Below are 14644 nucleotides of genomic sequence, written 5' to 3' on the forward strand. Positions count from 1 at the left end.
GGCAGAAGCCAGAGGCTGCCACGTTTCTGCAGCTACTTTCTGTTGTGGAGTCTGTTTTTCAAACTGCACTTGAAAACTGCATTGGAGCCTAGAGTGGGGGCAAAGGTGCAGGTCCTTGAGTGCTGTCTCGTAGGGTTAAGAAGAGGAAGGAGATCTTGAAGTTCTGGCTGCTGTATTTGAAGTCAACTGTGCAACTTTGTGCCTGGGGAGCTGCGTGGGAGAAAAGGAGCCAGGGGTGCGGGTCCACAGTAGCTGAACGTGAGCCAGCGTGTGCCCAGGTGGCCAGGAAGGCCAAGGGCATGCTGGCCTGTGTCAGCAATAGTGGGGCAGCAGGAGCAGGGCAGTGACCGTCCCCCTGTGCTGAGCACGGGTGAGGGCGCAGCTCGAGTGCTGGGTCCAGTTGTGGGCCCCTGTGAAGAAGAAAGACCTTGAGGGGCTGCAGCGTGTGCAGAGAAGGGCAAGGGAGCTGGGGAAGGGTGTGGAGCCCAAGTGCCATGAGGAGGTGCTGAGGCAGCTTTAGGCTGGAGAAAGGGAGGCTCCTGAGGGACCTTCAAGCAGACTTCCCTAAATGCCTACATGACAGTGCTCGCCACAAGTGCCCTTGCATCCCCTGCCAAGCATCCCCTCCATGCACGCAAGGGCTTTAGGCACTGCAGCAGGTGACAATTTTGTCTTGTGGTCTCTTGGTTTGTAGTTTGCTAGGAGGAGAAGCCCTGTTTATTTTCTCTTTCTCCAGCAAGCCAAGGTGCTTTTGCTCAACCTTTCCTGCCCTTTTCCAGCCCTGGGAGAGATTGCGATGCAGTTTTAGGTTTCCATGTGTGCAGCAGCAATAGCGAAGGCATGGCTGTGTAATAGCTGCTTTTGCATTTGAGAGCTGTTGAAGAACTAAAAGCCCAGCTTTGCAGAGAGAAGGTTGCTTGCTGAGAGTAGGCAGGGTGCAATATCTAATTCAGAGCAATATGCAGTAGTGTTGAATTAGGCCATTTTACTTTAGTTGGAGGCGCTTGGAATCCCATTGCTATCCAAGGCTATGATTTCTCCTTAGTAGAGCTGGTTGTAGAGCTGAATAGAGATAAGGTTAGAAATGACAGGTAACGGCCTGTCCCTCACGCTGCTGCCTCTCCACAGAGCACAGAACCAATCGCAGGCTCTCCTCTGGCTCCCTCTGCTCCTGGAAGAGAGGCCAAAAGGGTGCAAAATGTCCAGAAATCTCCAGCCGTGGTCAGACGCAAACCTGAACGTCCTGAGCCAGTAAGTGCCAGTTGTGGTTGGGGCTGCCTTTAGAGGAAATGAGAGCTGCAAGTTTCTGAGCGGCCAGCACTTGCTGGTGGTGGCCGAGGATGCTGAGTGCTGGAGTCCTGCCAGGACCTAGCGATTCCCGCCAGCCAGTGAGAGCTGGAACACGGCCTTTGAGCTGTCATGTTTAGGCCCCAGCTTGCTGGGATTCCAAGAGGGGCAAACGTGAATCGTGAAGGCTCCCCTGTCCCCAGAGGAGGGAGCGCTGAAAGGACACCGCTCTCAGCCTTGCCACACACGTAGGGGACACGGTGGCCTGGAGAGACGTGTCCCACTGCGCAGGCTGGCCAAGTAGCTGCTGGCACAAAAGGTGTTGATGTGAGCACACGAGTTGTTTGGGGTGGTTTGTCCACAGGAGCTGCTTGGGTGGGCCTACCTGGGAGTAGTTCAGAGACACACTGGGGACGGGGAGCTGCTGCTTGATGAAGTCAGGGGCTTTGGTGCCTTTGTTGCCAGGTTGTTCTTTCGCCTCTTCAGGCAGAGCAGTCAGGAGCAGAGCTGACAGGGGCTCTGAGCGCGCCTGTGGTTTTGCTTTTGATAAGCTGCAAAGAGATGGTTGTGTTGTCCAGGGACCTGTGTGGGGCCACTCTTGTCCCGTGTGGCAAAAGAAACAAAGTGCGCAGTTGGGAACCCTTCTTCCGTGGCAGAAGCCAGAGGCTGCCATGCTTCTGCAGCTACTTTCTGTTGTGGAGTCTGTTTTTCAAACTCCCATTTGAAAACTGCGTTGGAGCCGAGATGTGGACAAAGCTGTAGCTCTGAAGTAGGTGAAACTTTCATGTCTTTGTTTGTTGGTTTGTTGGTTTCCTAGGAGTAGAAGCCCTGTATTTTCTTTCTCAGCAAGCAAATGTGTTTTTGCTCCACCTTTATGCTCTTTTCTAGCACTGGACAAGATTCTGCTGGAATTATAGTTTGCAAGGTGGTGGTTCTGGAATTTGCAGTATTTTTGCATGAGAACACGTGCTTTGGGCAGGGACGGTTGTGCAGAAGGAGCTGTTCTGGTGGCTGGCCAGCCAGTAGGGCCTTGCACATCACTTTCAGGTTAACAGCGCCCGTGCCTTTTCGCAGCCCAGGGGATCAGAATGCGTTGTATTCCAGGTATGGGAATTCAGCAGGAAATCAACACCCTTGCATTCCAGCTGGTCCTCAGAGATCAGAGGGACTGGGAGGGGCTCAGCTTCATTTCTGAAGTGCAGCCACTTTAACTTCATCAGTCTGGTTGAGTCCAAGAGAAGAACTTGCCCCAGTACAGATGCACAAAGAGTGCAGTTCCCAGTGCAGTGCCCTGGGTCTGATTGCATTCCTTAAGGACCTTCCTGCTCTAGGTTCTCCAAGAGTGTGGTTTATTGAAGCAACAGGAGAACAAGTTCAGGATTGCCGCTTACCAGGGCACTGGCTACCAAGTGTTGATGTGTGTAGTGACAGAAAGCATAGGAAAAGAGAGATGATAACAGTGAGATCGATCGATCGATCTATCTATCTATCCATCTATCTGAAACTTCCTGTCTCTGCTCCAAGGCAATTGGAGGTGCAAAGCTCACCTAAAGACATCCTTTCAGGAGAGGAGGAGAGACATGTTCCATCGATCAATCCCGAGCAGGCAGAGATGTTTCCCCCTCCAGAGATGGTTGTTTTTTTCCCTCAGAGGTTTTCTCCTCCCCCTGTTTATCCTTTAAAGTTTGGTCTGTCCTATGGGTGTGGAACAATCCCATCCTCTAGGTGGGGTTTGGTGACTCTGGTCAAACATGCATTACAGGACACACGGTTTCCTTCACTGGCATCCTGAAGGGTGTCTAAGTTAATTTGTTAATGGGGCCTTATGAGGGTCTCTGTTACTGCCGGTCAGGATTCTCAGTTGACAAAAGAGGGAGGACAATAAACACCTTGGTCCTCCTCCATATACTGAGGTGGCCATAGAGGCCCTCTGACCTCCATTGGAGGGTCTTTGTGCGCATGCTCATCTCCTGAATAATCCAGGATTTGTAACAAGAGTGTAGATGTCAGAAAGGCAGGAATGGCAGTGCAGGCCTGAAGAGAACATGACTCCAGAAGTGTCTCTCACAAGGAGCAAGCTCACACAGGAAGCCACCTGCAGAGCCAGGGTGGGGCTGTGGGACAGGGCTGGGTGTCAGTCACTTCTGAAAGACAAACAGGACACGGCAGAAGAGGAGCAAGGTCCTCAGCAGAGCCTTGAGAAATGCCCCACGTTCCCTGTCAGATGCCTAAGTTTCTGTTGGAGCTTCAGTCCCAGATGGACCCTGACTGTACTGCCAGTGTCACTTTGGAATCTGTGCCTCCCCATGGGCAGAGAAGGACCCAGGAGAGCAGCAGCACAGTGCTTTGGGAATGTGTGAGCCCATCAGTCTCTGAGTCCTGCCCCACAAATGTTTTATGGGAAGTTGAAACCCATCTTCTCTTGCTTTCTGTGCAGCTCCTTCTAGAGAAAGAGCATGAGCAGATTGCTCTACCAGAGATGCCTTGCCAGACTTGGGGAGAGCTGTTCCCAGCCCAAGAGCAGCTGGAGCAGCTCAGGCAGCAGGTGGAAGAGCCACAAGAGAATGGCCAGGTGAGCCTGACTAGCCAGGTGACAGAGTGAAGGGCAGGAACAGGGACATAAAACGGAGCTCTTGGGACTGAGGAGGCCAGGAGTCCCACTGGCACTGAAAGCACAGAGCCTTGTCATCTGCAGAGACCAGCCCCAGGACGGGAGGGTTCCAATGGAAGCAGAGCTGGGTAGGGAAGCAGAAGAGAGTGGCTGAATGAATATGATTTTGAGGCCGAAAGAGGAAAAAGCTGAGCCTGATGGCAGCTCCCAGTCACTTGCTCTGCATTTGTGTGTACAGAACATCAAGGCAGAGCCACAAGCAGAGCTGCCCAAAGCCCAGAGTGACATCCAAGCTGCAAAGAAGAGGAACAAGGAAGACGTCAGAAGCATCCAAGAGGAGAAGAGTCTCCATCAGCACAGGAGCGATCTACAAGACCAGGTGAGTGTAAGAGCTGAAGCCACTCCACTCATGAAACATCCTCTCTCTTCTTCTTTACGGAACATCGACAAACAACTGCAGGCAGAGCTGCAGGAAACTGAGGCTAGGATCAAGGCAAGGGAGAAGAGGCTGGATGAAGGAATGCAAATCATCCAAGAGGCAATTAATCTTCTACTCCAAAAGCAAGAGGTTCTAGAAAAGCGAGTGAAACAGAGATAGCTGCTGCAGTCACCAAACTGGTGCTTTCTGCCCTTCCTACCTTTCCTCTGCAGAGCAGCAGGCGAGCTGGGTGATGTCTCTGAGTGTCATCCTGCTGTGGTCTCTATCACAGCCACTCTGAAGGACACGTCCTGGGCTGCTGAATCTCAGCTGCTGCCCTGGACAGTGCGACTAGTCCTTTGGCCTGTTGGCCAGCAGTCATCCAAATGGATTCCTGCTGGCCTGTTCCTGCTCTCCTTGTTTCTTGAGGTGTTTTTGCAGGTCAACTTGGTGACCCTGATGGATCTTGAAACAAGCTGTCTGTATCCCTTGTGAACCTGTTCTTTCCCTTTCCTCACAGTCTGTGACCCACAGCTGACAGGGATAAGCTGTAGCGTCTGACTGCTTTGTTGTGTTTGACTTGAGGTGGAAGTGTGGACATCTCACCTGGCAGCCTGCAAAGACTTCCAGCAAGTGATTGGCCACAAAGAGCCCCAAGGCTGGCGTGGGGCACAGGAACTGTCCCTGCTGCAGCTTGAGCCCGTCCTGAAGATGGTGGAAGAAAGGGGGACTCAATGGGAGCAGGTAGAACATTAGAACAAGGAGGTGCAAGTGTGTCCATAGCCCTTGGAGGGGGAAAAGAGTGCTTGGGAGGAAGTGGAATAGTCATTGCGGCAGTCGTCCTTCAGAAAATCCATGAAAATGGAACATGAATCTGGCCATGAGCTCAAGTAAAATAGGCCTTTGGTTTTGACCCATCCGGTTTGAGAAGTGGACATCCAAAAAAATCCATTTTAAGAGCCCTGCATGTGGCTGAAAGCAGCTTCCTATGGGCCTGCACTTGAAATGTGATCCCAGGGCAATCTCTGCCAGCCACACTTTCTGACACAAACTCATTTCTTGTCTCAGATCTCCACAGGCTCTCTCATGGAACCTGCTCCAGCAGCAGCAGCATTGTCTAAAGGAGCCTTTGCAGCCCAGCCTGAGAAGTGGAGCCAGGGCAGTTTGCTCAGCTCCAACACTGACACAGCTTCTTCCCATCAACAGGAGATGGAAGATTACTTCCTGGAGCTACTGAGTATGTCTTGTGTATTTCTTGTGTGAGGGACAGTGTATTGTGGGCCTGTGTCAGCATAGCTGTGCCAAATGTTCCTCCGCAGTTTGGTGTCACAGGGACATTCAGGACTCCTCGCAGGAAGTGCTGTGCTTCGAGGCAGCGAGGGAGTGCTCTGGGTGTTCCTGCTGCCTCTGAGCACAGCTCAGACTGCCTTGGGTTTGCCTGAGCTTCCCTCTCTGCTGAAGGCAGAAGCAGGGACTGTTCCTGGATCAGTAGAAGGCTGTGACCTAGCAAATGATCTAGGCAAGTCCTCTGTGCTAGTGGCCAAACTGAACAGAATATTTGGCTTCCTAAATTCTCCTTAGACTCCTGATTTCTCAGCATTCATCAGAGCAAAAGATCTTCACAGAAATTGTTTGGTTTTTGGGTTTTGTCTTTTGGTGGGTTTGTAAGGATTTTGGTTGGTGTTTTTTTTGGTTTTTGTTTGGTTTGGTTTGGGCTTTTTTTTTTTTTTTTTGTGAAGTTGTTTTTCTCCATCCTGAAGGAGCTCTTCTGCCTCATGTGTCTTATTGGTGTAATTTTTATGACTGTTACTATTACCACTACTACATCTACAGTTGGTTTTTATGACAATGCAAATTTTTGCCAATGACCACTTCTTTGAAAAAACATCAAGTGACAGCACAAATTGAGAGCAAGAGGTGTTTTCCACATGTCCCCAAAGAAAAAGCAGATACTTTTATAACAATCCCTATTTAATATCCTAGTTTTATGCTTATAAGGATGTGTCCAAGAGACACATCGATGTGGTGTGGTCAGGTAAAACTGCACTGCCCTCAGGAGTGAGCCACCAGCCCATCCACTGTCTATCCCTCAGATCCGTGGCACTTTTTCATTCCTGATTCCCAATCATTCCCATGACTGTTAGAATGCTGCCCGTTGGGCCAACCCCTGCACAGCTCACTCTCTAGGAAAACACATGAAGCCCTTTGTGATTCTGCAGCACAACCCATTTAATCTGCTTCCTGCCCGTAACAGCTGCCAGTGCTGGGCTCTCAAGTAAGACCTGGTGGGGCTGAGAACAGAGCCCAGTTGACTCTGTGTCTACCATCACCTGTTGGGACAAAAAGGGCATTGATGTGCACCTCGGTGTGTCTGATCTCAAAGCCAATCCTCTTGTGTCCTGAAAGGGGGCAAGAGCTTGTAACGGGGCTCGGCCTGGCTGTGGCTTCTGGCCAGTGCTTGTCAGTGCTCATCCTTGGCCCTTCCCAGCCTTGCTGTGGTACCTGCCCTGCCCCTGACGGCCGGTGCGACTGCAGAGCTGGAGCCTTCCTTAGCTGAGAGAGTCCTGCTGCTGCCCGGCCGCTGCAGCGCGGAGCTGCCGGGAGGCAGCAGCCCCTCGTCTGGGCCGGCTTCTGCATCGCACGGCCTGGACTCACGAGAGGCTCAGCATCTCCTCTGGGCAGCTGTCCGTGCCACGCCGGCGCCTGAGGAGCACTGCTGTCCTTGCTGCCCACGGCCGCTGTGCCGAGCTGGGAAGACGGGGACGCGTGCGGAGCTGAGAGGGCGAGTCCGATGCGAGCGACTGATCCGCGCAGTCAGGGTGAAGACAAGCAGTGTGGTTCTTCACATGGGGCACGGGCATCTTTGAACTCAGCCTGCCCATAAAGGCTGAGCATCCTGATGCTGAAAGCCCCGTTGGTATTGGTCACAACATGAGCTGCTCTGGTTTACAAAGAGAAAGGCATTCTTCTGGCAAACTGCGAAAGGTGGAGAAGATGCCCTCCTCTCCTGGGAATGCATCTCTCTGGGCTTTGTTTCCTCTCAAGAGATCTCTTCAGAGGACTGTAGAATATCAGTCTCAGTGCTGGCCATCTGTGCTGCAGAGCTGCCTGGCTTGTTGCTGTTGCTGTTGTGGTTCTTGTCGCTGTTGTTGTTGTTACCCAGATGACCACAAAAGGCTCAGAGCCCCAGACAATGGGGCTGCCTTTTGTATCTCCTGGAAGGTGGCATCTCTGCTTTAAAGTGAGCATCTTACACTTTGTTTCCCTCAGGCAAAATGGTGAGCATGGAAAATCCGGTGACGAAATACACTGAACTGGAAAATATCGGCAGTGGGTGAGTCCAACCACAGTTTCTTCTACAAAACCATGGGCCGGGTGTTCTGCTGGTGGAACATCTACCAAGTGTGAAGTCAGGCAAGCTGCAAACATGTTGAGACACTGGGGTTAGATTGGCCCATCTCTCAGTGCTGGGCAGAATTTGTACGTGTGGTCAGAAGGCATTGTCAAAGACATCTCCATGCTGCCACAGTCTTGCCTGCAGCAAGGAACAGGAGCTGGAAGATCTCCTGTCTCTCAAGTGTGGGACAGCTGTGTGTTAATTTCCTTAGCATTTTTGTATGTCTCAAAATCATACGGCCACACTAATGAAAGAGAATCTTGCTTGCCTGAAAGAGCAGCCTACCCCCCGGTAGCTGTCAGATAACAGTTCTCAGGAACAGTTCTTTCCAAGAGTTTGCTGAAGGAAATACTCGGTGCTCAGGATTAGAACCACACAGTTTAGAAACTGAAACTCAAGATGAAAGAATAAGCTCTCTTTTTGAGCTGAGGCACTAAAGCCCAAAGCTTCAGGAACAGGCCCAGTGCCCATGCACTTGAGAGGAAAAATGCATCATGTGCCCTCTGGCAGACCCCTCATGCCTCCTGCAGGTTTTAGGCACTTACAGCAGAGATCTCCTGTCTGGGCTGGCTTTCACTCCAAGATCTAAACAGCTTCTCCTTTCTTTGCTGCTGTTTTATTTCTAGGGGTTTTGGAGAAGTTTGTAGAGCACTCGACAATGCCACAGGAGGAGAGGTAAATGTCAACAGTCCCTGCAGATTCTGCAGCTCTTGAGGGCTTTCCCGCTCTGGTGTGAGTTGTGGCTGGAGCTTTGGGTCACCGGGACAGCTGTGCTGCAAAGGCACAAGAAGCACAGACTGGTGCCAGCCTGCAAAATACATTTGGGACAGTGTTTGTCCTTCTCAGCTGCCAGAAGGAAGGCAAGGAGAGCAGTGGTTCCTTTTGGAGAAGGAAGTGCTCACTCGCTCTCAGTGGCTAAAACAAAGGTGGTGCCTTAGAGCATCTCACTGCTTTTTTGTGGCTACAGCTTCAGAGTCCTGAATTCTCATTTCTGGCTGCCAGCAAATACGTCTGAATCTTCCTGGTAGTTCCTTAGCAACCTGCAGTGCTGCACTTGGGAACTGCACGTAGGGAGGGGTCTGCAAGGTGTCCCTAAAAGCCCTAAGCCCTGCTTATAGCCCAGGATCTGTATCCATAGAGTAGCAAGGCTTGGATTACTTCTGTGCACTCAGCAGAGAGTGTGGGCAGAGCTTTGTGGGTGATAGTTGAGACACCATTGTTACCAAGTGGACAAGGCAAAACGTCAGTGGCCATGTGTCCTGTTTCTGGCCTCAAGGGAGCGGAGACATGGGCTGTTGGAATGTCAGTTCCTAATTACTCCAGTGTCTAATCACAAGGCACTTCGGCACAGCTTGGCTGTGTCATTCCAAAATCACTCGCTCCATGTGCGTTGTGGTCTCGTGCCACCAACTTCTCAAGGTACTGATTGTCATTGTCATTTTAGGTGGCCATAAAGAAAATTAATCTCCAAGGACTGCGGAGAAAGGAAGTAACTGTCAATGAACTCATGGTCATGAAGATGAATAGGAATCCCAACCTGGTCAACTATTTAGACAGGTGAGTGGTCGTAGTCTTATCCCATGAATGTTTGTTTACCTACTGCAAGCATGAGAGGTCAAAGACCCGCTTTGGTCTGTGGCAGAAAATAGAGCCATTAATTATTGACCAATCATTATTTCTCTACTCATCTCCAGTGGATGGGAAGAGAGTGCATTTTGTCTGCATTAGTCTTCCCTGGCACACATAGTTGGAAAATTCTTCAAAAGCCTTGACCAGCGCTATCTTACTAAGTCAATACCCTCGAAGTTCACTGCCACCACGTTGTCTTGGGGCTTGGTTTTTCTCAAGAGTCTTAAATGCTGATGAATCATCCAAGAGAGGATTTCCCTTGGACTGCAGCCCCTCTTTTCCATTGCTGTGCATGCCAGGAAGACTAGGTGCTTTTTTTCCATAAACACCATGTGTGACAGCTTTTTACCTGGGCTGTTAGTAAACTGCGTTTTTCACTTGCTGGCCATCTAAGACATCTCCTTTTTCACAGCTGTGCCTTTCTCCTTGACACAGCACAGACTGCAATCACTGCACAGCCTAGAGGGAACGTCTATTCCTTTGAGTCTGTCCTCGTTTCAAAGGGACCTGGAAACAAGAATCAGTCGTTGTCTTTTCCAAACAGTAGCCTAGCCATGCACGTTCATCTCCATGGCCTCATTTCCTTCTTTCAGCTACCTTGTGGATGATGAACTCTGGCTGGTGATGGAGTACATGGATGGAGGCACTCTGAGTGATGCCATCGATGAGATGTACATATCTGAATATGAGATGGCAGCCATCAGTCGGGAGGTCAAGAATCCCACCTGTGCTTCCGAGGGCTTGGGCAGGATTGTCTGGGAAACAGGGGCGGAGAACTGGAGTGGTTCCATGTGCCAAACTTTGCATCTGTGTGGCTGCTATGCTATGGGGAAGCAGGTGAACTGCGTGGCAGTGTGCCTGCCCTCACTGTGCTCTGTTCTTGTACTCTTATCTCCTGCTGTTGCATTCTCACTCTGTCTCTTGTATTTGTATTTGCTGTGCTCCACCTTGCCTCTCTGAATGTTTGCCTGGAGCCTGTCTTCACTGCATTCCTTGCCTGTAAAAGCAAAGGTGCTGGTGGCAGAATTTGAAACTAATGCTAAAAGAGACTCATTTCTCAGAGTCCTCAGCTGAAAAGGATAGCAGTGCACCCAAAATGCTGTTTGCTTCTGAAAGGTGACTCATGTGATACTTCCAAGTCTGTGCTGAGGCCAGCAATAAAACCTTTGCCATGCAGCCTCCCACCCAAAAGTGACCCACTTCACAGCAAAGGGAGGGACTCTTTCTTTCTTGGCAAACCCTTGTTTGTCCTCTGGATGAAGAAAGCACATCCACTGCAGCAGCAGTCATTCTGGCTGGCTTGCAGAGGACAGTCTAGAACAGCAATTCCCGTTGGCTCTCTCAAAAGCTGACGTGCCTTCCCTTAGAAAGGTAGTGTTGGAGCAGCAAGCTCTTCCTCTCAATGGCACTGTGTTCTGCCATTACACTCCATTCCCCTGGAAAGGGAATATTTTAGAGCTGTTTCCTTTCTTGTGTGCTCAAATCACACCACTAATTTTTATCCTCCTGTCTCTGTTTTCTCTCTCAGTGCCTGCAAGGACTGGATTTTCTTCACTCAAACTATGTCATCCATCGAGACGTGAAGAGCTGCAACATCCTTCTGAGAACTGACGGCTCTGTCAAGCTGGGTTGGTATATTCTTGGCCAGGCACAGCGTTCCGGGGATGTGGGGTTTGGGGCTGCTTTTGAGTGACTGCCACTTCCCCCAAAGTGGTGCTGGTGGCAGTGCAGGGACCCCTGCAGCGAGCCGAAGGCACAGTTGCAACGTGCACAGAGGTGTGGCGAGGAAAAAGCAGTCCAGAGTGGCACTGGTTTGGGTCTGTGTGTGTCCCTTCCAGAGGGAGGGAGCTACAATCTAAAGGTTCCAGGGAATAAAAGCCACTTCTGGGGGCAGCATTAAAAAATGTGGGGATTTTTGGAAGCAGACACTTCCATATTTCCTTGGCTAAAGTCCTGAGGAAACAGAGCAGGGATGGATTTCCAGGAGATTCAACAATGCATTTGCAGACTTACAGTGGGGAGTTCTTTCGCTTGGTTTCCTAATTGTACAGAACTTTTTTGTTCCCCTCAGCTGATTTTGGCCTCTCTGCTCAGCTCACCCCTGAGCAGAATCGAAGGAGCTCAGTGGTCGGCACGTCTTGGTGGATGGCGCCTGAGGTTGTGAAAGGTCAACCATATGGCCCCAAAGTGGACATATGGTCTCTTGGAATTGTGGGAATCGAAATGGTGGAACAAGAAGTTCCTCACTGGAATAGAAGTCCTACCTCGGTAAGGAGCAAATACTCACTGATCCCTCTGTCTTTTTCACCTATCCTGTGTTCTGTCCTCCATCAGACAAAATCCCATTGCCATCTGCTGGCACTGCTTCCACCAAGGTCCCCTTCTAAAAATGGCCCTGCAGTACATCAGCATCTGCTGTAGTTTTGGTTGCATCAGTGGGGGAACTCAGGCCTCACCTGAGTGCAAACACTCTCCATTCTCAGGCAACACTTTCCTTTGGGTTTTAAGTTGTTCCAGCTCGTCTGTCTGTGTAGATGTCTCTAATAACACGAAACACACATCTCAGAGCTGGTGTTACATTTCCAGAAAAGAAGGAAAGAAACCCAAACCAACAAAGTCTCTAAAGCAGTGGTTTTCTAGAGAAGAACTGCACTCCCTGTACAGTTTCTTGTCACTTGCCTAAAACCTGGGCATGAGGGTGTAAAGGCCACATAGTATCTTCTGCTTCTTGTGCAGTGTTGCTGAAACACTTAGTGACCATATTTCTGTCATAGCCCAAGCCACGTTCTCCACGTGACCAAGCTGCAGCCTGGTGACATGGAGAGCCTGCCAAAACCTCCCATTTTTTACCTGGCACTTTCTGGGATGGGCACATCATTAATGTATTGACTTGAGTATCCAGAAGAGCAGAGGGTTACCATAGGGATGGCATTTCTCCTTCTTCTGATTTGACCACGAAAAGTTATTCGTTTGCCACATCGGAGAAGCTGGAACTTGCAGACTGCTGCGAGACAGAGCTGCAGGTGGCTCCTGTGTGCCCAAACAGGCATTTTCATCCCAATATGTTTCTGCATGCATCTTGACGTGTCTGTGTCGAATGCGAGGTTCCAAATGTTTCTTTCCTTACCTGAGCAATAACTCCCTTTTATATAATAACACTTGAAAACAGAGCAAAGTCCCTCTTCCAAACTGCCTGTCAAGCTGGTGTGAATCTTCAGAGAAGCAAAACGTGCTTTTGCTGATGTAGTTGCCCCTAACTAGGTCAGCCAATCAAATCAGCTGCCAAGGCAAGATCCGCTGGATGCTGGAAAAGCTGCAGCTGCTTTGGGGTTTGGGTTTTTTGTTGGTATAAGAAAGTCATCTCTGCCTCTCTGCCAGGGCAGAAATTGCCACTGCAGAGTTGAGCTTAAACAATGGGCTCTGGGAGAGCATTTACAGACTTGAAACTGATGCCTGGAGTGGCTACCTAAAAACAGAGACTAGACAAGAATAAGAGAATAAAAATAGGTATTTATTTGAACGGCCTTCAAAGATACACCCTGGGCAGTCAAAAGGCTACATCCAAGATGGAGCCTGGGTCATGAATTCTTCACAGTTTTGTAAGTTTGGTCCATTTCCGTATCAGGGTTAATTCTCCAATTATGACCCCAGTTAATGATGTAATTACCCCAAGTTTGCCCCTCTTCAGAGGCTTTCAGTTTACACATTTTGGGCCCTGGGACAATCGAAGTGTCCTTGGAGAGCAAACCTAGAGAGGCTTTGTTATGTCTAACTAGCACGAGAGAACAGTAGCTAACAGGCCACACGAAACTTCAGAGCTACACACTAGGCAGTACAGGACTTGAAAAAGAGAAAAGTTAAAACCTAAGGCATCAAAAGAAGCAGGTGGAGTCTTGTGTTTCCTTTTTCTCCAGGCTGAACTCCTGATAGCCACAGGAGGGACCCCACAGCTGCAGCAGCCCAAGCTATTCTCGGCTTTGCTGCGTCACTTCCTGAGCTGCTGCCTGCAGAAAAACGAGGAGCGGCGCTGGTCTGCCAAGGAGCTCCTGCAGGTAAAATGCAAAGGGGCTGCAGGTCAAACAGTGTCCGAGGATGGGCTCCTCCTCCACTGGAGCCCAAGGCATCAGATGAGCCCCCTTCCTCCTCATCTCCACTTCTGGTGCTTTTCAAATGAAAATGGCGAGGAATCCTGGGCTGGGCTGGCAGGGACCTGTAAAGGCCATCTGATCCATGTGGCCTGCAATGAGCAGGGATATCTTGAAAGAGATCAGGTTGCTCAGAGCCCCTTCCCACCTGACCTGGAATGTTTCCAGGGATGGGACACTTACCAGTTCTCAGGACAACCTGTGCCACTGTTGCAACACACACCTTAGACCTACTCGGAGTAAATCCCCTTTTCTTTTAAAAATATTACCCCTGCCTTTGAAGCACTGAGCTTGGAAAGCCATGGCTCATTGTTCTTGGCTGGCTTTTTTTTCCTTTGGGCAGCATCCATTTGTAACATCAGCCAAGCCTGTGTCCATCCTGCTGCCACTGATCCAGTCAGTGAAGAAGTGGAAGGAGGAGGAGAAAAGATGGCAGTGGCAATCCATCCATTCAGGACTATTTTCTTCATGACCAGTTTAGATTAGGATTGTAGAGTACAATTGTACTCTACATGGATGGCAAATAAATAAAGTTTCTGGAACCCCAACTCATCTGTAAGATTCCTTATTTCTCACCTTGTGATTAAGCTCAAGATTTCCTTCTGAATTGTCCGTTGTTCCTTAAAGGTGGAAAGTGACACTTATGACTTCTTTGGTATGGTTTATAAGTGGGGCAGGCTCTTCTTCATTCATCCTCTCCAAACCACACTGCCTTTGGAATACGGCACACTGGCCGTTTTTTGTCCAGCAATTGTGCTTGTAGTTGAGGCAGAAAGGGCAATGGCATTTGCAGGCAAAACCAGAGGAGGAGTGGTGCAGCCAAGACATCCTGTGCAGATGCAGGCGTTCAGCTGTGACTCGAGAGCATTGGGGTTCCTGCCACTTGGATTTGTATCCCTAAGTGCAATCTCTTTGGCTCGGGGAGAGTCTTGCTCAGCTGAGAAAGCAGAAAGGTCAGCGAGGGTGCTCTGAAAGGTCTCGTCTGATGCAGAGCTGTCAGCGACCGTGAGGTGAGAGTGGCCCAGCCTTGCCCGGGCCGGAGCCCCAGCAGAGCCCTGGCAGAGCCCAGAGCAGCCTGAGGCTCGGCAGAGGCCGGCTGGCAGGAGGCCCTTGTAGCTGCAAGAGGCAGCAGCGTGGCGCTGGGTGCCTCTTCCTGG

The 14644-nt window shown here is 50.2% G+C and overlaps 1 protein-coding gene and 1 long non-coding RNA gene across 2 annotated transcripts; both read left to right on the forward strand.

The window, feature by feature from the left end:
* The first annotated feature begins 4858 nt into the window (after positions 1-4858).
* On the forward strand, positions 4859-12087 carry LOC125320291 (serine/threonine-protein kinase PAK 3-like). Its single transcript, XM_048292425.1, has 9 exons — positions 4859-5060; positions 5385-5553; positions 7587-7650; positions 8340-8388; positions 9158-9270; positions 9936-10053; positions 10871-10970; positions 11414-11610; positions 12079-12087. Exons 1-9 carry the CDS (start codon positions 5028-5030, stop codon positions 12085-12087), a joined length of 852 nt encoding a protein of 283 aa, XP_048148382.1. The 5' UTR covers positions 4859-5027.
* A 1100-nt stretch (positions 12088-13187) lies between these two features.
* LOC125320166 lies at positions 13188-14035 on the forward strand. Its single transcript, XR_007201035.1, has 2 exons — positions 13188-13394; positions 13831-14035. It is a non-coding gene; the product is annotated as an uncharacterized LOC125320166 (long non-coding RNA).
* Positions 14036-14644: the final 609 nt, after the last annotated feature.

Source organism: Corvus hawaiiensis, chromosome Z (genome assembly GCF_020740725.1).
Source record: "Corvus hawaiiensis isolate bCorHaw1 chromosome Z, bCorHaw1.pri.cur, whole genome shotgun sequence".
Classification (NCBI taxonomy): domain Eukaryota; kingdom Metazoa; phylum Chordata; class Aves; order Passeriformes; family Corvidae; genus Corvus; species Corvus hawaiiensis.